Source organism: Ctenopharyngodon idella, chromosome 24 (assembly GCF_019924925.1).
Source record: "Ctenopharyngodon idella isolate HZGC_01 chromosome 24, HZGC01, whole genome shotgun sequence".
NCBI classification, from domain to species: Eukaryota; Metazoa; Chordata; class Actinopteri; order Cypriniformes; family Xenocyprididae; genus Ctenopharyngodon; species Ctenopharyngodon idella.
The window spans coordinates 13,173,002-13,193,062 of record NC_067243.1 but is presented as its reverse complement, the minus strand read 5'-3'; the positions used below and the strand labels follow the sequence as shown (position 1 = coordinate 13,193,062).

The following is a 20,061-nucleotide window of genomic DNA, read 5'->3' as shown; positions in this document are numbered from 1 at the left end:
GGTTGCTGTGACATTCTGTTTAGGCGCTACACCAAAAATGACACCAGGTGACACTCACACTCCACTGAAATTTTTAGGATGCGTTTTCCTGTTGCGAAGTAATACTTTTCAACTATTGGCTGAAGTACCTGGATTTTGCCGTGTTCGCACTGCAGGAACTAGGAACGATTTTAGTTATAGGAACTCCTTTTGGGGGAACTAAATTAGCTCCTACTTCAGAGTAGGGTCTAAACCAGCACTATAGGAATGATCAGTGACGTAAGTGTACGTTGATTGGTCAAACGCATGTCAAACACCGGCACCCAGCATTTTTAAAAAGCCGTGTAAACATATTTACTTCACAAACATGGGAAAACAGCAATAACGGCATTTACCTGTTGTCTGCAGGGTTGTGTTCTTTTCTCCGCCTCGATGAAATATAAAACTGAAAGTTGTTGTAGGAGATTTCATCTCTTAGCCCCACTTTTTGCTCTTTCAGTCACGTAAATTATGCGTTTACATTCCATCTCTGTTATCACGAAACTCACGACACACAACTCCTATTACGGCATCCTCCATCCACCGGTTTTTAGTGTTTGTAAATGCCGTGCTTAAAGATGCCGCTTCAGAGTTACTATTCCCAGTGCGAATGCAACCAGGAACATGGCCCGGGAGAGAAATTAGTTCTTGGGGAACTATCCTAGTGGCTAGTTCCTATAACTAAGTATCTACAACTATTCGATGCGAAAGCCCCTTAAATTATGTGATAGGCAGTGTAGGGGAAAGTTACTTTTAAAAGTAATGCATTACAATATTGCTTTGCTCCCTAAAAAAAGTAACTAATTGCGTTAGTTACTTTTATGGAAAGTAATGCATTACGTTACTTTTGCGTTACTTTTTCCCATCTGGGCTGGGCTCTTTGTTTGTTTTAATAACAAAAAAAAGTTCTATTTTTGTAAAAAAGTTTAATGTTGTAAATTTAAAAAGTAATGTGTTACTTTACTAGTTACTTGAAAAAAGTAATCTGATTATATAACTCAAGTTACTTGTAATGCGTTACCTCCAACACTGGTGATGGGGGGGGGAAAGGCAATAAATCAAGTGTTCTGCTACCGGGACACTGACAGTTATCAGTTAAGGGCCCTTGCTCAAAACCCCACCTTGATTTTCTTTTACTCTCTTCCAGCAGCCTGTCCGATACGCCCGTGGTCCAGCTGGACGGAGTGTACCAAGTCGTGCGGCGGGGGGGTCCAAGAACGCGTGATGAACGTAAAGAAGAAAGGCAAATCCTCACAGCCCAACAACTGCAAAAACAAGAGGGAGATTCGCGCGTGCAACGTGCACCCGTGCTAGAAGAGACTCTCTATCACTGTAATACACACACACACACACAGACTCGGCCTTAAAGAGGCTGAATAGGGCAGAAACAGCGTAGTTTTAACCCAGGATTTCCAGAAGTGGGACTGGCGAGGGATGTGTGTTCCAATTACAGCTTGTAGGATTTTAGAGTAACACACAACGTGGACCAGGCCTGTTATCCGTGATTAGTTTTAGATGCCTTCTTAGCAGGCGTATATACTGTATCAATGTATAACTGACACTTCACTAAAACATCATTCTTTTTTAACAATAATTTCATTTTCCTTTCATTCATTATGCACAACCACCTTCTTTTTGGGTAAAGGTCAGATGTCAAAACAGATATGTAGCATTCCTGTAAAAAAAAAAAAAAAAAACACGGGCTGCATCCGAAATTGCATACTTCCCTACTATATAGTAGGTGAAAAACAGTATTCGACAAAAGAAGTATTCCGAATTTTGGGAACTAAAAATGGTTCTTCTATGGCATTGCTGCAAAAACACCTATTTGGTACCTTTATTTTGAAGAGTGTACTTGTTCAAAATAAGGACCTACTTAGGAGAGTATGTGATTTCAGACGCAGCCATGGTTTTCTGCATCCAATAAAGCATTTGGATGAAATCTCATATTAGTTTGTAAAGGAAAACATGGAGTTTATGGCCAGCATTTCAGTTTCTAATCCAAGGCCACCAATATTGAGCGATATCAAGGTGGGTCACCCACAGTCGATGCCCAATTGATTCAGACAGAAAGTGTTTGGTGAGGACGGTGGATTTTTTTTCTCGACTTATCAAAAATCCAGGTCAATACAGGCTTGGGGAGATGCATTGGATGGCTTATGGATAGTTTAACATTGTATTCCTGAACTAAAAAGCACAGGTAAGCATAACCATTCAACATTTTTCGGATTTATTTTATAAATTGTTATATATTAACTTGGAGTTGAAAATAGATTGTGACTTTTCATTGCATTATTAGATGTATAAGAGGCTAATGTGAAATATTAACTCATCTGTAAGGACAGAAGGCATTTAAATTAGACATTTTCTTACTTTTATTGTGGAATTTTGGTATATTTAGCTTCAAAAAGTCTTGCCAAAGTCAAGTGTGGATTTTCATTTCTCTCTCTCTCTCACACACACACACACACACACACACACACACACACACACACACACACACACACACACTCTCTCTCCCCTCTTTTTGTCTTTTCACTCATCCCTTCCTCTGCAATATTCTGCTATTTTGGAATAAATCTTTACAATAAAAGTTTATGTGACTACATGTTTTGGATTTCTTATTGAAAAAATCATTTTTAATTAACATATTCTTTGCTGATCTAGGACAGTTCTTTCGTGTAACCACTAGGAGGAGACAGAGACTGAAGTTGCTCTACATAATTATGCCGTAAATGCCACAGTTCGTCACCAAGTGGCGTCGTGCGTTTACACTTCAGTTTCTCGACGAACTCTGCTGCAGGATGAGGAATAGGTCAGCCAAAAATGAAAATTCTGTCATAATTTATCACCCTCATGTTGTTGGGCAGAATTGGGGATCTGTCACTATTCACATTCATTGTATCTTTTTTCACTGAATCTGTCCTTATGACTAACGTTTTCGTTTATTGTGTTTCACAGACGAAAGAAAGTCATGTTGGTTCGGAACATCATTAATATTACACTAGTATTGTATATATGTTTTGAATATCAAAGACGACTTTCTGTGTAGGTTATATCTTTTCTTAGCTTAGCATTTTATATCGAGTCTGAGTTTTTTTTTACTGGACTAAAGTAGTTTGTAGCCATGGATAGCTGCCTAAAATAGTTTGATGGCTCAATCAAGCAAGGATGTGTAATTTTAAGTAATACGTTTTACGGAAGTGTAGCCTATTAAGCGCACGCGTCGAGCTCAAGTGCTGAGCTGTTACACGGCGATCGCATATCATACATTTATTTAGGTTTGAACTTTACACTGCGCCCCTTTTAAACCTTTTATGAAAACTTCCAAGGTTATTTAGCTTGACAAGTGTGGAGGGTAAACGGCCCAGAGGCACTATACTTCAAACACAGGAGATTTTCCTCTCTTCCTATACATGATAGGAGCAATTTATTGTTAGAACGCATCATGTCTCGGCTAGCACTGAGTACAGAAATTAATTAAACTGGGCCAAACACAGCAGCTTGGTAGTCATGGTAACACGCGCTGAAGCCTTATATTTTGCGGATGAAAGAACGACCGGGCAGTGGATTTAAGAATCCTACAATGAAAGTTTGCCATATGAATATTAATACGACTGTGTGACGTTTTCACAGTTGGCCTGCTTGATTTGCAAGCTAATCAAAGATTTAAAGTAGTTAGTCTAGTTTATCAGTAAAAGAATGCCATACTCTATGGGACAAAAAACACAGGCCCTAGTTGTGAACAGCAGCTTTCAGGTAAAATACAGTTGCAAGAAAAAGTATGTGAACCACTTGCAGAATCTGAAAATTTTAACAAAATAAGAGAGATCATACAAAATGCATGTTATTTTTTTTATTTCGTACTGTCCTAAGATATTTTACATTAAAGATGTTTACATATAATCCATAAGACAAAAAAAAATAGCTGTATTTATTAAAATGACCCAGCTCAAAAGTTTGTGAACCATTGATTCTTAATACTGTGTGTGGTTACCTGGATGATCTACGACTGTTTGTTTGTTGTGTGATGGTTGTTCATGAGTCCCTTGTTTGTTCTGAGCAGTTAAACTGAGCTCTGTTCTTCAGAAAAAATCTCCAGGTCCTGCAGATTCTTCAGTTTTCCAGCATTTTTTGCATATTTGAACCCTTTCCAACAGTGACTGAATGATTTTGAGATCCATCTTTTCACATGGAGGACAACTGAGGGACTCAAACACAACTATTAAAAAAGGTTCAAACATTCACTGATGCTTCAGAAGGAAGCATGATGCATTAAGAGACGGGGTGTGAAAACTTTTGAACAGGAATGAAGAGGTCCGAATTTTTCTTATTTTGCTTGAATATCATTTTTTTCATTTAGTACTGCCCTTCGGAAGCAACAGAAAATACTTGCATGTTTCCCGGAAGACAAATTAAATACAATTTACCTTGATCTTCAAATTCCAAATGTTTTCACCCCCCGTCTATTAATGCATCATGTTTTTTTTTTCTGGAGCATCAGTGAATGTTTGAACCTTTTTTAAAAGTTGTGTTTGAGTCCCTCAGTTGTCCTCAGTGTGAAAAGACGGATCTCAAAATCATTCAGTCACTGCTGTAAATGGTTCAAATATGCAAAAAATGCTGGAAAACTGGAGAACCTGCAGGACCTGGAGATTTTTTCTGAAGAACAGAGCTCAGTTTAACTGCTCAGAACAAACAACGGACTCATAAACAACCATCACAAAACAAAAAAACAGTCATAGATCATCCAGGTAACCACACGCAGTATTAAGAATCAATGGTTCACATACTTATGAATGGGGTTATTTTAATAAATTCAGCTTTTTTTTTTGTCTTGTGGATTATATGTAAACATCTTTTATGTAAAAAATCTTACTCAGGACAGTACTAAATAAAAAATAACATGCATTTTGTATGATCTCTCTTATTTTGTTAAAATTCTTTTTCACAGATTCTGCAAGTGGTTCACATACTTTTTCTTGCAACTGTATATATAAAAATATATATATTTTATTATTATTATTTATTTATTTATTTATTTTTGTAAAAGTATTACAATAGGCTATTGCAAATAATATACTGTAATAATAATCACTGTCTGCAAAGATAGGTTCAATTAATGAATCGTCCGGACGAGGCGATTCATTAAATTGCACAATTCTTTTGCTAGCCTTCATGTTCTTGTCGGAAGATCCTATTTTCCATTTCCGAAGTCAAAAGTACAAGTGCGACTCTTGTAGGTTTCGGTGGTATGTTTTTAAATCACTAAAAAGAATCTGCTTTTGAGAGTCATTTGATGGGAAACGGACACTAGTCATACTGGGCTGTTTCTTCCAAAAGCATCCCTAAATGTTTTCACCCAAAAATGAAAATTCTGTCATCATTTATTCTCCCTCAAGTTGTTCCAAACCTGAATAAATTTCTTTGTTCTGCTGAATACAGATGAATATATTTGGAAGAATGTTTGTAACCAAGCAGATTTTGCCCTCCATTGACAACTATGGTATTTTTTTTTCCTACTATGGTAGTCAATAGGGGCTTTCACACCAGAGGAACCTTTTCATAGTTTCTAGAACTATTGGCTGAAGTACCTGGATTTTGCCGTGTTCCCACCTCAGGAACTAAGAACATTTTAGTTCTAGGACCTCCTTTTGGGGGAACTAAATTAGCTCCTACTTCAGATAGGGGTTTAAACCAGCACTATAGGAATGATCAGTGACGTAAGTGTACGTTGATTGGTCAAACGCATGTCAAACACCGGCACCCAGCATTTTTAAAAAGCTGTGTAAACATATTTACTTCACGAACATGGAAAAAAACGATAACGGCATTTATCTGTTGTCTGCAGGGTTGTGTTCTTTTTTTCCGCCTCGATACTGAAAGTTGTCATAGGAGATTTTGTCTCTTAGCCCCACTATTTGCTCTTTCAGGCATGTAGATTATGCATTTGCATACCCACGACACAACAAACAGAGCTATGATCACGGCATCCTCCATTCACCGGTTTTTAGCGTTTGTAAATGCCGCGCTTAAAGACACCCCTGTCGGCCGCTTCAGAGTTCCTATTCCTGGTGCGAATGCAACCAGGAACATGGCCCGAAGGAGAAATTAGTTCCCGGGGAACCATCTTATAACTGAGTTCCTAGAACTATTCGGTGCGAAAGCCCCTAATAGGGGGCGAGATTACAAACATTCTTCCAAATATATTTCTTTGTGTTCAGCAGAACAAAGAAATTTATACAGGTTTGGAGTAAATGATGAAAATTTCATTTTTGGGTGAACTATCCCTTTAACAACCATCTGAGTAAACATCTCTATTTGTTGTTTCTTGCGGCGAAACAAAACACGTTCTGAATAAGATTCTCAACTTTAGAAGTACAGCAGAACTTTTGGGAAATTATATTTGTAGCCTACATGTTTAATGAATCACTCAATACTTTGACTTCACAGATGTTTTGACATCATGCACTATGACGTCAGGAGAAGAATGTCCACTCTATTGTCTCTTAAGGTGAGTCAGTTCAGGTTGTCTGACATTGTTAAATGCTACACATTCATTACATGGTTTTCAGTGACATTGATTTCTTTCAGAGTTGCCTCCTCTACATTCAGTTTTTGCTTAAAGGTTTTCCAGAGGTTGTGACCCTAACTTTAAAGAGCATGTTACTGCCGGTGGTGGAAACCATGGGAACATAATGGTCCTACTGTGGAAGACCATGAAGCAGAGAATAATGTGCTGGGTATGAGGTTTTCAGATGTTGGTAACCAATGAAACACATTTTAGAAAGACATTCTGTACATAAAAGATGTTTCCTGGAGCCTTTTGTGAAGTGAATGCTCAATTCCAAGGAATAGAGAATAGCAAAATTAGTATTGTGGGTTTTCAAATGTCACAACGCATTTCACAAAAAGAGAATTTGAGATGTTAATCTTTCAGACGTTGGATAGAAGGGCGTTCAATCTCTTGAGAACAACAGAATGTAATTCCACTTTTAAGCAATTCATAAGTGCCACAAACAGCCCAAAGCGAAAAGGGAAATGATGTGGATTTTGTCTTTAAATATATGGTTAGATGTTGACTATTCAGGTTGATTTTTCTTTGTATGCTGCACAAAATGTCCTTGAATGTTTGCGCCTTTACCGGTGATGAAAGTGACCAGTAAAACAATGCTGACAGTTTTATGTTCTGCCATCATGTGTGAGGGGAATTCAGGCTCTTTTGGTTTTAGTTTCTCTTGAGAATTACAAAAGGAACATTGAATGAACATTGACGTTTATGTTCAGTGAGTCGGTAAGCTGATGACTCTTTGTGCTTTGTGATCTAACTGGTTCATTACACAAAGCTTTTCAATACTGTGTACTGTTGTAGCTATCTGGTGGACTAGTTTAATTGGTTCTTCATGAACATATTATTTTATTTGTAAGCAATAAGGTAAAAGAGGCTGTGTTGTATCATGAATAAGTCACGGCTGAAGGGCGTTGTTAGGCACGACGCAGTGCCTGCAACCCCTTCAGCCGTGACTTATTCACGATACAGCACTAGCCTCGAGTACCTTATTGCTTTTATAAAATGGTTACCACACTATACAAATATTAAAGCCACAAATATGTATCAATGCAACTTCCATGAAGTAAACTTTCACTAAAAGCCTTCCTTCCGCCGGAAAAAATAGTCCCTGACCTGAAGAGCAACAGAAGTTACATTATTACGCCATTAGATGGCAGCAAAGACTGTCTTTATGAGTGTGTCAGTCAGTAGCGAAGACTTTTATATTGAAAAGACTGAATTGTTTTGAAAACGGAACAAGACGCAACTGACATGCTTTGACTAGCGCTGTCAGTCACGGGAAAACCCCTTAACTGTTAAAAGGACAAGATAATACATCAGACATTTAAACAGATTTTTTATTATGAACATAGGACTGACCTGAAGGAAAACGCTAAATGTGAATGCAGGTAATAAACTCGCTCACTCGATCTCTTTCTCACGATACTCTTCTACATAATACAGGAAGCTTCAATGAACAATATCAATTGAGAACATACAGTTTACGTTGCTAAGAGTGGTTGCTAAAGGTGTTGTGTAGTGATACACAGAACTGTTGGGTGAAGCGGTCATAGCCGTGTTTTATCATGAATAAAACACAGCTATTGACCAATCAAAATCAAGGACAGGAACTAACTGTTTTATAAAGAAGCAATAAAAGTCATCATCGAAGAGACTAAAGGCATGTTCACACCAAGAATGACAACTAGTGTCCACACAAACTTATGATATTGTTCTGTTTATTATAAGCATGCACTGTATTTTTTGTCATCTGCCACTTTAAATGTTCAAGCTCTTTAAAGCAGGATGGATTCTGATTGGCTGTCAATGTATTTATCGTTCATTAGCTGTAAAAAACGTTCTGAAAGTGATTCCAACGATATAGTTTCTCTTTGCCGTTATCGTTATAGTTATGGAACGATTTTTAGAACTATATCTTTATCGTTATAGTTATCGTCCTTGCTGTGAATGGGCCCTAAGTCATTTAAGTGTATTGGCACTAAAATAGCGTAGGTCAAATAAACAAAACAAATTCATAACTCTTTTCAGTTCAACCATGCCACAGTCCTTCGATTATGTGGGCTTAATATATGACACAAAATGTCAACTAAATAGTGCTAATTTGACCACACTTAGGCAAATCAAGCTTTAGACATCACATGTTTTTGCCCAAAACAAATGAAGCTCTAATACATCTTTGACACAACACAAGTTTCCAAGTCGAACGTAACATCAATAATTGGTAACCCAAAACCCACTCAGAATGACTGAGTGAATGATTCAATAAAACTTTTTTTGTGAATCTGATCGAGTCGTTCATTAAAAAGATCTGAACCTGATCTACATGAACATCTAATAAGTTCTTTGTGGTATAAATTCTCTAGTCTCCTGTGTTCTACTGTTTGATTTATAAGTCAGTTAACCTTCATTGTTGTAGCTTGTCCTTAGAACTCAAGCTGGTGCTCTTGAAGACTTCAGTCTTTACAAATCTGATAAGAAATGCAGAAAAATCAATGTCATGTCCAGACATGGCGAGACATGTTTGCTGGTGCAGGACTCAGCTGTTTTATTTCCCTCAACCAGCTGCTGGCCTTTGAATCAAGCACAGAGGAGGACATTTATTTTTGGCAAAGGAAAGCAGAAGGGGGATATTCTCACTTCAAGATGACTGCAAATCTTTCTTTGTGTTTTTTGTTTATTCAAATTCATATGCATACAATCCGTCTCCCACATGGCCAGTGATGTTTACGCTTATGTGATTTTAGTGGCTTCAATTGCATCCTTGATCACAGGCACAGAACATCATTATATCTTAAGCACTGTGAGTGTAATTGCACCATAAGAGCTATACAACAAATTACACATATTTGAGCATTAAATATTTCTGAATATTAACATTCTTTGTTCTGTTCAGGTCATTTCTGTTCTGATTTGTGTGGTTCCATTTGTTCCATTACACTTTGTTCTGTGTATAGTTCCATTATTTTCCATTTTGTGTTCTTTTTTGTTCGTTCCATTCCATTCTACTTTATTTTGGTTCAGTTTTTATTTTTTTATTTTTCTGTTTTTATTTTCGTTTTGTTTTGTTTGGGGGGGGGGTGTTATGTTTTTGGTTCTTTTGTCCTTTTTCTGTCCTGTTTGACTCAATTTTCTTTCTTTTTCTTTCTTTCTTTCTTCAGTTCTGTTTGGTTGTTATGTTCCATTATGTTCTGAACTGTTATGTTCCATTCTGATTTATACAGTTCTATTCTTTTCTGTTTGGTTCTGGACCACAGAGCAATGAAAGAAGGTGGCCTGGTCTGATGAATCACGTTTTCTTTTACATCACGCGGATGGCCGGGTGCTGTTTTGGACCAACACAATATTAGGAAGGTGGTCATAATGTTATGCCTGATCGGTGTACAGTAGCCTACATAAAGACCCACATGTTTAAATGTGCATGTGTATGCGTGCATTTCTAACATCGACACATCCTCGTGTTTTTACAGGTCACTGTATGGCATTGCCCTCTATTAAAGTTTAATAAGTAAGTGTTCTAAAGGAAGCGGGGGACAATCAAGTCTTCCTGCTGCTCTTCTCTGTGAATGCCACCATAGTTATGCATCTTTTATTCATGCGTTGACTTTTTCTAGCGCGTCTTTGTACTCCATTATATCAAATCCCACTGAGCCTCACCATCACAGGCTACTCCACTCAAGATTTAGATTCACTGTTAAATTGTCATAAACATATATAAAGAGGACTTTAGTTTTGAGTTGGAGTTGGACTTATCAAAGTGCCTGTTTTTTTAACAGCCATGAACTATGATGTGCAACATGCTGCTTGATGGTTGGTCATTTTAGGGGGGAGGGACTTTCTCATTTTAGAGCATTTGACTGCACTTCATTTTCCCATAAGAGAAAAGTGCCGTTCACACAGAACACATTTCTGCATTCCATTGTTTTTCTATGTAAAAACGCCCTAGACCGGTGTGTTTGACCATTGCACTTGTCCCTCTCATCTATATTTCAACATCTCGCGCATGACACAAGGGCTTTTCACACTTGAAATAGACAACCCTGGGTCATTCTAAACCCTGGGTAAATGGAATTCTGGGTCATCTTGCTTCACGTTTCACACTGCTAATAATTTACCCAGGGTTAACAATTAATCCTGGGTATTCATAAGCTGATGTTTCACATTGTACATTACTAAACCCTGGGTTAACGTTCTTATCTGTACATTTGCGGTGGCAGTGTCTGGATAAATGCAGCACACAACCTGTTTACATAGCTCTAGCATTGCGTATCCTCGTATTGCCGACTGTACTATCGAGTTTATACTGAATGGACATTTCGGACTATAAAGGTAAGAATGAAATGGTCTCTTCTTCACTCAAATTGTTGCGTTTTCTGTCAGCATTTGACATTCTTCCAAATTTACTGTTTATATACAGTGTGCAGTATTTCCGTGACTGTCTAAAGCACATGAATATGATGCACGCTATTGGTTAGCCGTTGCTAAGCATCTAGTCATAACATTCTAACACCGCGTTGTTTCACACTGCACAAGTTTAGCACCGCAATGCGGGGTTAACACCACAAAAGCGGTGCTAACCCCGCTTCTGAATTACAAGTGTGAAACGTTCCTTTACTCAGGGTTAAAAGCGGTGTTTAGAACAACGATAACCTGGGGTTAAGCACAGTGTGAAAAGCCCTATTGATTGGATAAATGCAGCACATGGCCTGTTTACACAGCTCTAGCATTGCGCATCCTCGTATCCCGACTGTACTATCGAGTTTATAGTGAATGGACATTTCGGACTATAAAGGTAAGAATGAAACAGTCTCTTCTTCACTCAAATTGTCTCGTTTTCCTTCAGCATTTGACATTTTTCCTCTCAAAAGCTGAATTTACTGTGCGCAGTGTTTCCATGACTGTCCAAAGCAGGCAAATATATGGGGATAAGCACAGTGTCAAAAGCCCTAAAGTGTTCTGAAAAAGTTAATAGAAGTTCAACTTTTTAAAAACATGCCTCTAAACCTTGCAGTCATTACACTGCCCTGCATTACACACATTTTTAAACATTTTTGAATGTTTGAATTTTGTTAACTTTCATGAGCATGCTAGCGTATCATTCACTCATTAACCATTTCAGTCGTATCCAACTCTTGGTGATTCTATGGTGATTCAATCGCCATGCACGAGAGACTGTCCATGAATTTTCTTGGCAATTGTTTTTTCTAGGTTAGGTCGCCAGATCTTTCCCCAGCCCTTCCCATTACATGGCTTGGGACTCACACACGCAATCACATCTATGGGCAATGCAGCGTCTCTAATTCACATACTGCATGTTTTGGATAACAGACACAGGGAGAAAATGCAAACTCCACACAGAAAGATGACCTTAAAGCTAACAGAAATTGACTAAAAGTCACAAAACTCTCACTTATGGTCCTTTGTGGAAGTTCCATGATGGACTGAGTGAATTCAGAGTAAGTTGAACTCAAGGCTTTAATATAAATGTGGTTTGGTCCTCACCTCAAATGCATCAAGATGGATTTATTTGGAGATTACATTTCCAAGTCAGTTTGGCTGTTTTTCTTCTTTTCCAACTAGATTTTTTTGTTCAGACCACATTATCCACCATACTGATTTTTTTTAATTAATGCAATCATCACCCGGCAGCTTTGTAAATTATTCTATCACCACTCATTTTTGTTGACTAAGCCATAACAGTGTAACCAAAAATAGCATGCATTCTATGCCGCATCCTTGAAAGATTTTGCAAATGCCAACATATGCCGCAGTACTGATGCTGAGGTGACATTTTAAAAGGTAACTGCATCTATTCGAAAAATTGATATTTTAGGACGCACAATTAAAGAGGGGTTGTTTTTGAGGAATCAAGGTAGGAATCTCAGAGCGTATTTAACGAGTTGCCATAGAAATATACTGTAAAGGATTGTAGTCATAGGTACATCATGATTAGATCTTTTAATAGTTACACCATTTTTAGAGACAATGACAGTTCTCCTATACGAACAAGAGGAGCAGAAATATGTTTACTCATTATTCCTTACAAGTGCTCCTAGAAGTACCTCTTAAAATAATTATTTTTAGCAATTTATTTAAAAAACAAACCATACAAGCATCGACATATTGACTCCTACAAAATCTCATATTAATTATGTCATATTGCAGTGGACACAGCCTCCCACCTGAGTAAACCCAGCTGCTCTGACAGACTTCAGCAGTGATTATTTATTTTTTAACCTCATTACGGATGACACAAACGTCTCCTTCAGCAGAGGGGCTGTTGCCATAGTAACAGAGTGCAGCAGTGGCACATTGACCCCTTATGGGACATGCCCTTTCTAAGTTTTTATTCCGTTATACACATGGTCAACCAATCACCGTGGACAAGCGGCCTACATGATGTAATATGTCAGTGTACCGGCGACATGATGTCATTGGTCAGTGATAGCAGAAAGACAGAATTTGCTCTTAGAGGGACGGCTGCCTGAGAAACCGTTCGCTCTGGCATGTGTGATTCATCAAATGATGGAATATACAGACACAGTGTTACCATCTTTATTTGTTCTTCAGGGGGCTCGACTGTAATGAGAAACGGTGTGGCGAGGTTCAAGACAGAGCCAAAGGCCATAATCATGTGACAGTCAGGCACCTTGGATTTTAGTGATGATAAACAAGGAGCCCGCTGGCATTCTGAGAAAAGTGTGGCTCCTGTTGATCATTTAAAAGTACTTTTGACCGAGATAAAGATTGATCTGTACCTTCTTAGAATCTGATAACAGTTCCAGTAGAAGAACCTCAAAGGGACAGTTCATCCAAAAATGAAAATTCAATTATCTTTTACGCACCGTCATTTGAAGTTCTTTTTCTTTGGAGCAAAAATAAGCCATTTTTAGGGGAACGTATAAGGTGCTCTTTGCCATACAATGGAAGTGAATGGTGACCAGAGATGTCATGTAAGATATTCAGAAAAGCATCATAAAAAATGTCTGTTCATCAAGGGTTAGTTCACCCAAAAATGAAAATTCTGTCATTAATTACTCACCCTCATGTCGTTCCAAACCCGTAAGACTTTCATTCATCTTCAGAACACGAATTAAGATATTTTTAATGAAATCTGAGAGCTTTCTGTTCCTCCTTTGACAGCTACACAACTACCACTTTGACGTAAAACTAATCCATATGAATCGAGTGGTTTAGTCCAAATTTTCTGAAGAGACACGATCACTTTATATGATGAACAGATTGAATTTAGCTTTTATTCACATTTAAATATTGATCAGCGAACATAACTAGAAGCTCAACACGCGAGAACAAACCTCATTGGTTCTCGCACGTCATGCGAACATGCTTGAGCTTTCCCATAACTGATGTGTGTGTCGATGAATGTTTATATGTGCATAAAAGCCTAAATTCAGTCTGTTCATCATATAAAGTAATCGAGTCTCTTCAGAAAATTTGGACTAAACCGCTCAATTCAAGTTTTACAATCTCTTTATGAACTTTTTGAAGTGTCAAACTGGTAGTTGCATAGACTGTCAATGGAGGGACAGAAATCTCTCAGATTTCATTCAAATATCTTCATTTGTGTTTCGAAGATGAACAAAAGTCTTACAAGTTTGGTAAGATGACAAAATTTTCATTTTGGACTGAACTAATCCTTTCACACAAACCTGGTGTTTTACCCATATTTTGAATTGCGCTAATATTCCACTGTGTTGTGTTTTAGGGTTAAATTAAAATGAAAACTAAAAATATAAAAATAAAAGATACAAATAAAAGAGCGAATGTTTGGAACACAATGACAATTCATTTTTGAGTGAACTATCCCTTTAAAAGTGAAAAAAAAAGTGTTATTAATCCAATCGAGTTTAACAAAGCTGAACTGATGTCCCTGTAACTGCTCACTTAAGCCTTGATACTACAGACTAAGCATATTATTTACTGCAGTGGATTGATGGGATGCTGTGCAATAAATTCGCACATTGTTTCTTAAGCCTACTGCATTTGTGCCTGTGGAGCTGCAATCTCAAAGAAATCTCAATTACATCATAAATTCCATTTGGACGTACTGTGCTGTGAAAGATAATCAAGCGCACAGAGATCAGAGGAGCACTACTGAGCGCTTTGACTCAATCAGTGTCATATATGTGAAATCTTTCATGTTCCTCCCTAAAAATCAACAATTGTGCTAAAAGTTGTAAATTGTGAAAGAAAATCATAAGGAAGGTTTTGGGTTCAATACAAGTGAAATATGGCAGTTGTCATCTTGCTCCTATAGTGACAAATAATGGTGTGGCTTCAATATTGCACCAAAATATTGAGGCTACCAGCTCTTAAAGGCATAGTTCACCCAAAAAATGAAAATTCTGTCATCATTTACTCACCCTCAAGTTGTTCCAAACCTGTATATATTTCTTTGTTCTGCTGAACACAAAGGAATATATTTGGAAGAATGTGTGTAACCAAGTAGATCTCGGCCCCCATTGACAACCATAGTATTTTTTTTCCTACTATTGTAGTCAATGGGGGGCGAGATCTACTTGGTTACAAACATTCTTCCAAATATATTATATACCATTTTATATAATATATAATATATATTTTATAATATATACCATTTATTAGTCAAGTCAACTTTATTTGTATAGCCCTTTATAAATACAGATTGTTTCAAAGCAGCTTTACAGGGATAAACAAAAAAATAATGATCTAAGTAAATGTTAATTTCTGTGTAAAGTTCCTCATTTATGGACTGAGTTCAGTTCAGCTATAAAGCTCTGTTCTCTTCCGATAGTGTCAGTGCAGTCAAATCAATAATACTGCTGAATATTAAGTGTCCCCAAATAAGCAAGCCAGAGGATTTGTTAGACTATTGATACAGTGTGACTGGAGTATACTGTAGGACATGAGTTCACATCATTTTAAACATTTTTTTTTTTTTAAATACTACTTAACGTGTAAGAAATAAGTCATAACCATGTATAACTGAGGGAAGAGTCACACATTTTTATCTCTGTGGTAACCATGAGCATGTCACAGATGCTGTTGAAATAGATTATTTCTCTATAGGTTATTTATATGTGTAACAATATGGTTCTGCAGCACGCTCAACAATAGAGTTCAGCAAACAAAGTCTTTTATTCAGAATAAGAAACACAGGAGAAAGTGCAAACCACGTAAAACTGAAACGACACTTTCCATTCAACACTTCTAGGTTTTGTCCTTGTATTTCAGCTTTATCATTGACAATTCACTGTTATTCAGTGAGTGAATGTGGTAGTAAAGTCTATACCAAATGGAACAAATGTGATTGTAGCACATGGCAAACACAGAAGACTTCATCAAATATATCCCACAGTGCTCTGTGTGTGAGAAAGTAGCATCTTGGAGTTCACAGGGCGTTGTCCAATACAGGGATTTGCTGATGGTGAGTGTGTTGGAATGAGCAATAATGACTGGCTTTGATTGAACCTTAGTGGGTGTTTACACTTGGCCACTTCATGCATTTTGATTGGATTGCTATCTGATTCAGAGCATTATATAAACACACATGGTTCACAAGTTGACTGTTGCGCTAAAAGAAGGGCTATTATGGTGCGTTCACACCAGACGCGAATGAAGCGTTAAGCGCGAGTGATTTACATGTTAAGTCAATGCAAAGACGCGAATAGACTTCCTGAGGCGTGATTCGCGCGAATAAGGTGGCGCGAATGACGCGGCGCGAATTGAGCGTTTCGGGCGTTTGACGCGCGTAACGCGTGATTCGCGCGAATCGCCCGAGTTGAAAAATCTGAACTTTGCCGAATATTCGCGCCGCGTTAACCAATCAGGAGCTTGCTCTAGTAGTGACGTGATTACGACGTAGCGAGCGGAGGCAGAAATCCGAAACAACAATGGAGGACAAAATCATCGTCGCTGTATAATACATCTTTGTACTTTTACAGAAACAGGAATACAAAGGATCTTGGTTGGAAGAAAGTGAGTGAGGAGGTCGTACAATCTGGTAAGTTGTAAAAAACACTCTTTACTCAATTTGAGCTATATATATACATATTGAGACTACAAGCTAGCTAAAGCCGGCAAACTGAGCTTATTCGCCGTATTTTACAACTACTTTCCCGCTGACGAGTTGATGTGTTTATTTAGAGGAAGTGTGCAGAAACGAGACGAGCCGCCTGGCAGAAGCCCCTCTCATGGCGCCAATTCGCATCTGTTGTGAAGTGAATTTTACGCGCGAATGAAGCGAGTAAACTCAAAATGTTCAAGCGTCCAACTACGTCGCGTCTGGTGTGAACGCCCCATTATCGTAAACTAAATCTATTAAAAACATTTTTATTCATTCAAATAAAGCTGAAATAAAATATATTTATTAGTTTAAATCGAAGCAATAAAATTTCTAACTGGAAATAAAAACAAAAACGGAACTAAGAGTAAAAAATAAAACTAAATTAAAGGTGACCAATTATGACCAATTAAGTCTCAGGTGTCCCTAGAATGTGTCTGTGAAGTTTCAGCTCAAACTCCTCCATGGACTTTTTATTATACCATGTTTTAACTGCCTATTTTTGGGTGGGAGAAAAAAATGGGCTGATTTGGTGTGTGTACCTTTAAATGCAAATGAGCTCGTGCTCGCCGCTCCCAAGCTCATGATTCCAATATGCTGAGGCATAAATAATACAGGAGATTCTCACACAACAAATGTAACTCTCAAAATGGATCGTTACAAACTGTTCGTGATGCAGCTTATCAGATCACATATGGCATGTATTTTGTGGATGTTTGCAAACATTCGATTCTGAATGAGTTTGATAGTGTGCTGCTGCACAGCTAATGTGGCTAAAGCTACACACTGTTGGAGAGACTCGATAAGAATGAAGATTTTCAGGTTAAAAAGAAATAATATTTTCAAAAAAATACACAAAACCACATACAATTACTAAACTAACTGAAAATATAAAATACTAAAAGCTCATTCAAAATATTAATAAAAACAAATAGTATATAAATAATACTAAAATAACTGTTTGGAGCTCAAAGATTGTGATTTTTTTTTTTTTTTTAAACACATCTGTGAGCTGATTATTGGTTAACATCTGAATTAGTATGTGAATTTTAGAATGATTGTTTCTAGTTTATGAGTGAAATAAGGCTTGTATTTAACAATACTTGCTACGGATGAATTACTTAAAAATGTTCCCCTAACATAAATTACATGCAATCCTACTCAAACATGAATTTCAAGCATATGTGCTTTAAAAACAGAAGTTGCTAACAAAATGTTCCACCATTGTGATAGAATCGATGATCCGTCTTAACAACTTTACGAACATTACTGTACAAGCAAAGCTGAAAACATCAAGTGCAATGAAAGAGGAAGTCACAGTATTTCACTGTGCTCATATGTATCAATATAATAGTCAAGGTGATGTTGCCAGAACATTCCACATAGTCTTCAAATAAGTAGAGCATTCCATGTTGCGCAAGTGTGCTCTGTCAAAGCTCTTTTTGAACGTTCTTTAATAAAAGCGAATCTAATCAAGCCCTTGTAGCCACTGATAGATACGCAATGGCTGTGAGGCTTCTTTTGCTTCAGCCAGCATATAACACACTTGAATAATATGTGATGCCCCTTGGCATCAACATGTCCAACATTAGAGACTTATTTGAACCTCCAAGGACCCCATGGTTGGTATTGCTTCATACTATTGATGGTATGGGGGAATAGTGGAGGAAGAGCCTGCTGCTGACAAACTTCATGAAATCACAGCTCAGAATAGTTTTTGTCATACTTTAAGATCAAAATGTGTTCAGTAATATATGCCATTTTAAAGAAATCGACTTGATCTTGAAGCCCTTTTAAGCATATCTCCAGACAGTCATTCCAAACTTTCTCATTAACAAATGCAGACAGCAATGTATTCATTTTTAATACCGTCCTGCAAAACACCATTAGTCAGGGCTCCGAACTGCATTTAAAAAGTTGCAAATGCAACAAAACAAAATGTTTGCGTCACTAATTTAAACTCCAAAGAGTTGGGAAAATGTGTGCGTAATATCTGGTTTCAGATATCATTTTGTGAGGTTGTATTTCAAGGGATAGTTCACCCAAAAATGAAAAAATTGTCATCATTTTTACTCACCCTCATGTCGTTCCAAACCCGTAAGACTTTCAATCATCTTCAGAACACGAATTAAGATATTTTTAATGAAATCTGAGAGATTTCTGTCCCTCCATTGACAGTCTATGCAACTACCACTTTCACACTCCAAAGAGTTCATAAAGAGATTGTTAAACTAATCCATATGAATTGAGCGGTTTAGTCCGTATTTTCTGAAGAGACACGATCACTTTATATGATGAACAGATTGAATTTAGGCTTTTATTCACATAAAAACATTGATCAACGCACACATCAGTTGTGATAAACGGAAGCTCAATCGTGCTTGCTTGATGTGCGAGAACCAATGAGGTTCATTCTCATATGTTACGCAGCAACCATCTTTGATATTCAAGTTAGTCTATTTACTGAGGGGTTTACCATATTCACAACAGAAATTTGATAAAATAATAAAACAGATATTAAAAATTGTATTCTAAAAACATTCAAACTTTGTTTTGGAATACAGTGCGGTCAATTTTGCGTCCAAAAAGAGGGTCCATTGTCAATAGTGTAGTTATGTATGAAGTATAGCTCGCAAAGAAGTCACTTTCAAACCAAGCAGATTGCTGTTGGTCGGCATGGCAAATTTGCATGACCAACTTGAATGAGCGAAATTTGTGTGGGGAACTTTTTCGCCCTCACGCGCAACTCCCAATCGCACAGATTTCTGTCGAAATGACTGGATCGTCTTAAAGGGTTAGTTCACCCAAAAATGAAAATTATGTCATTAATTACTCACCCTAATGTCGTTCCACACCTGTAAGACCTTCGTTTATCTTCAGAACACAAATTAAGATATTTTTGATCAAGTCTGAGAGTTTTCTGTCTCTCCATAGAGATTCCAACACAACTACCACTCCAAGGTCCAGAAAGTTAGGAAAAAGACATGAAGCAACGCGAGTGATTTGTTTGCGTCGCACGCGTGTTGTGTTCAGACTCGCACGTCAACACAACCCACATGCGCGAGTGTTCACGAGAACACCACGGTGCATGCATTTTGTGTTCACGCGAGAGCTGGCACACTTTGGATAATATTATTTTGTAAATAAAGTGGTAATTTATGTGTTTTTTGCACAAGCAAAGCACTCACGTCACTTCATAAAACTGAGTTTAAGTCACTGGAGTCACATGGAGTACTTTAATGATGTCTTTTTCCTATCTTTCTGGACCTTGGAGTGGTAGTTGAGTTGGATCTGGAGAGAAACCTCTCAGACTTCATCAAAAAGATCTTAATTTGTGTTCTGGAGATGAACGAAAGTCTTACGGATGTGGAATGACACAAGGGTGAGTAATAAATTACATAATTTCCATTTT

General features: G+C 37.5%; 1 protein-coding gene across 2 annotated transcripts in view; it reads left to right on the top strand.

Annotated features, from left to right (window-relative positions):
* Positions 1-2,626, top strand: part of spon1b (spondin 1b) — a 77,261-nt gene extending 74,635 nt beyond the window's left edge. The window contains exon 16 of one of the 2 annotated variants that reach the window (XM_051884576.1): positions 1,169-2,626. In XM_051884576.1, the coding sequence (XP_051740536.1) occupies positions 1,169-1,332 (164 nt within the window). In that variant the 3' untranslated portion in view covers positions 1,333-2,626. Of the gene's footprint in view, positions 1-1,165 lie in introns of both variants that reach the window. The other variant, XM_051884575.1, reaches the window with a different exon arrangement.
* The last annotated feature ends 17,435 nt before the right edge of the window (positions 2,627-20,061 follow it).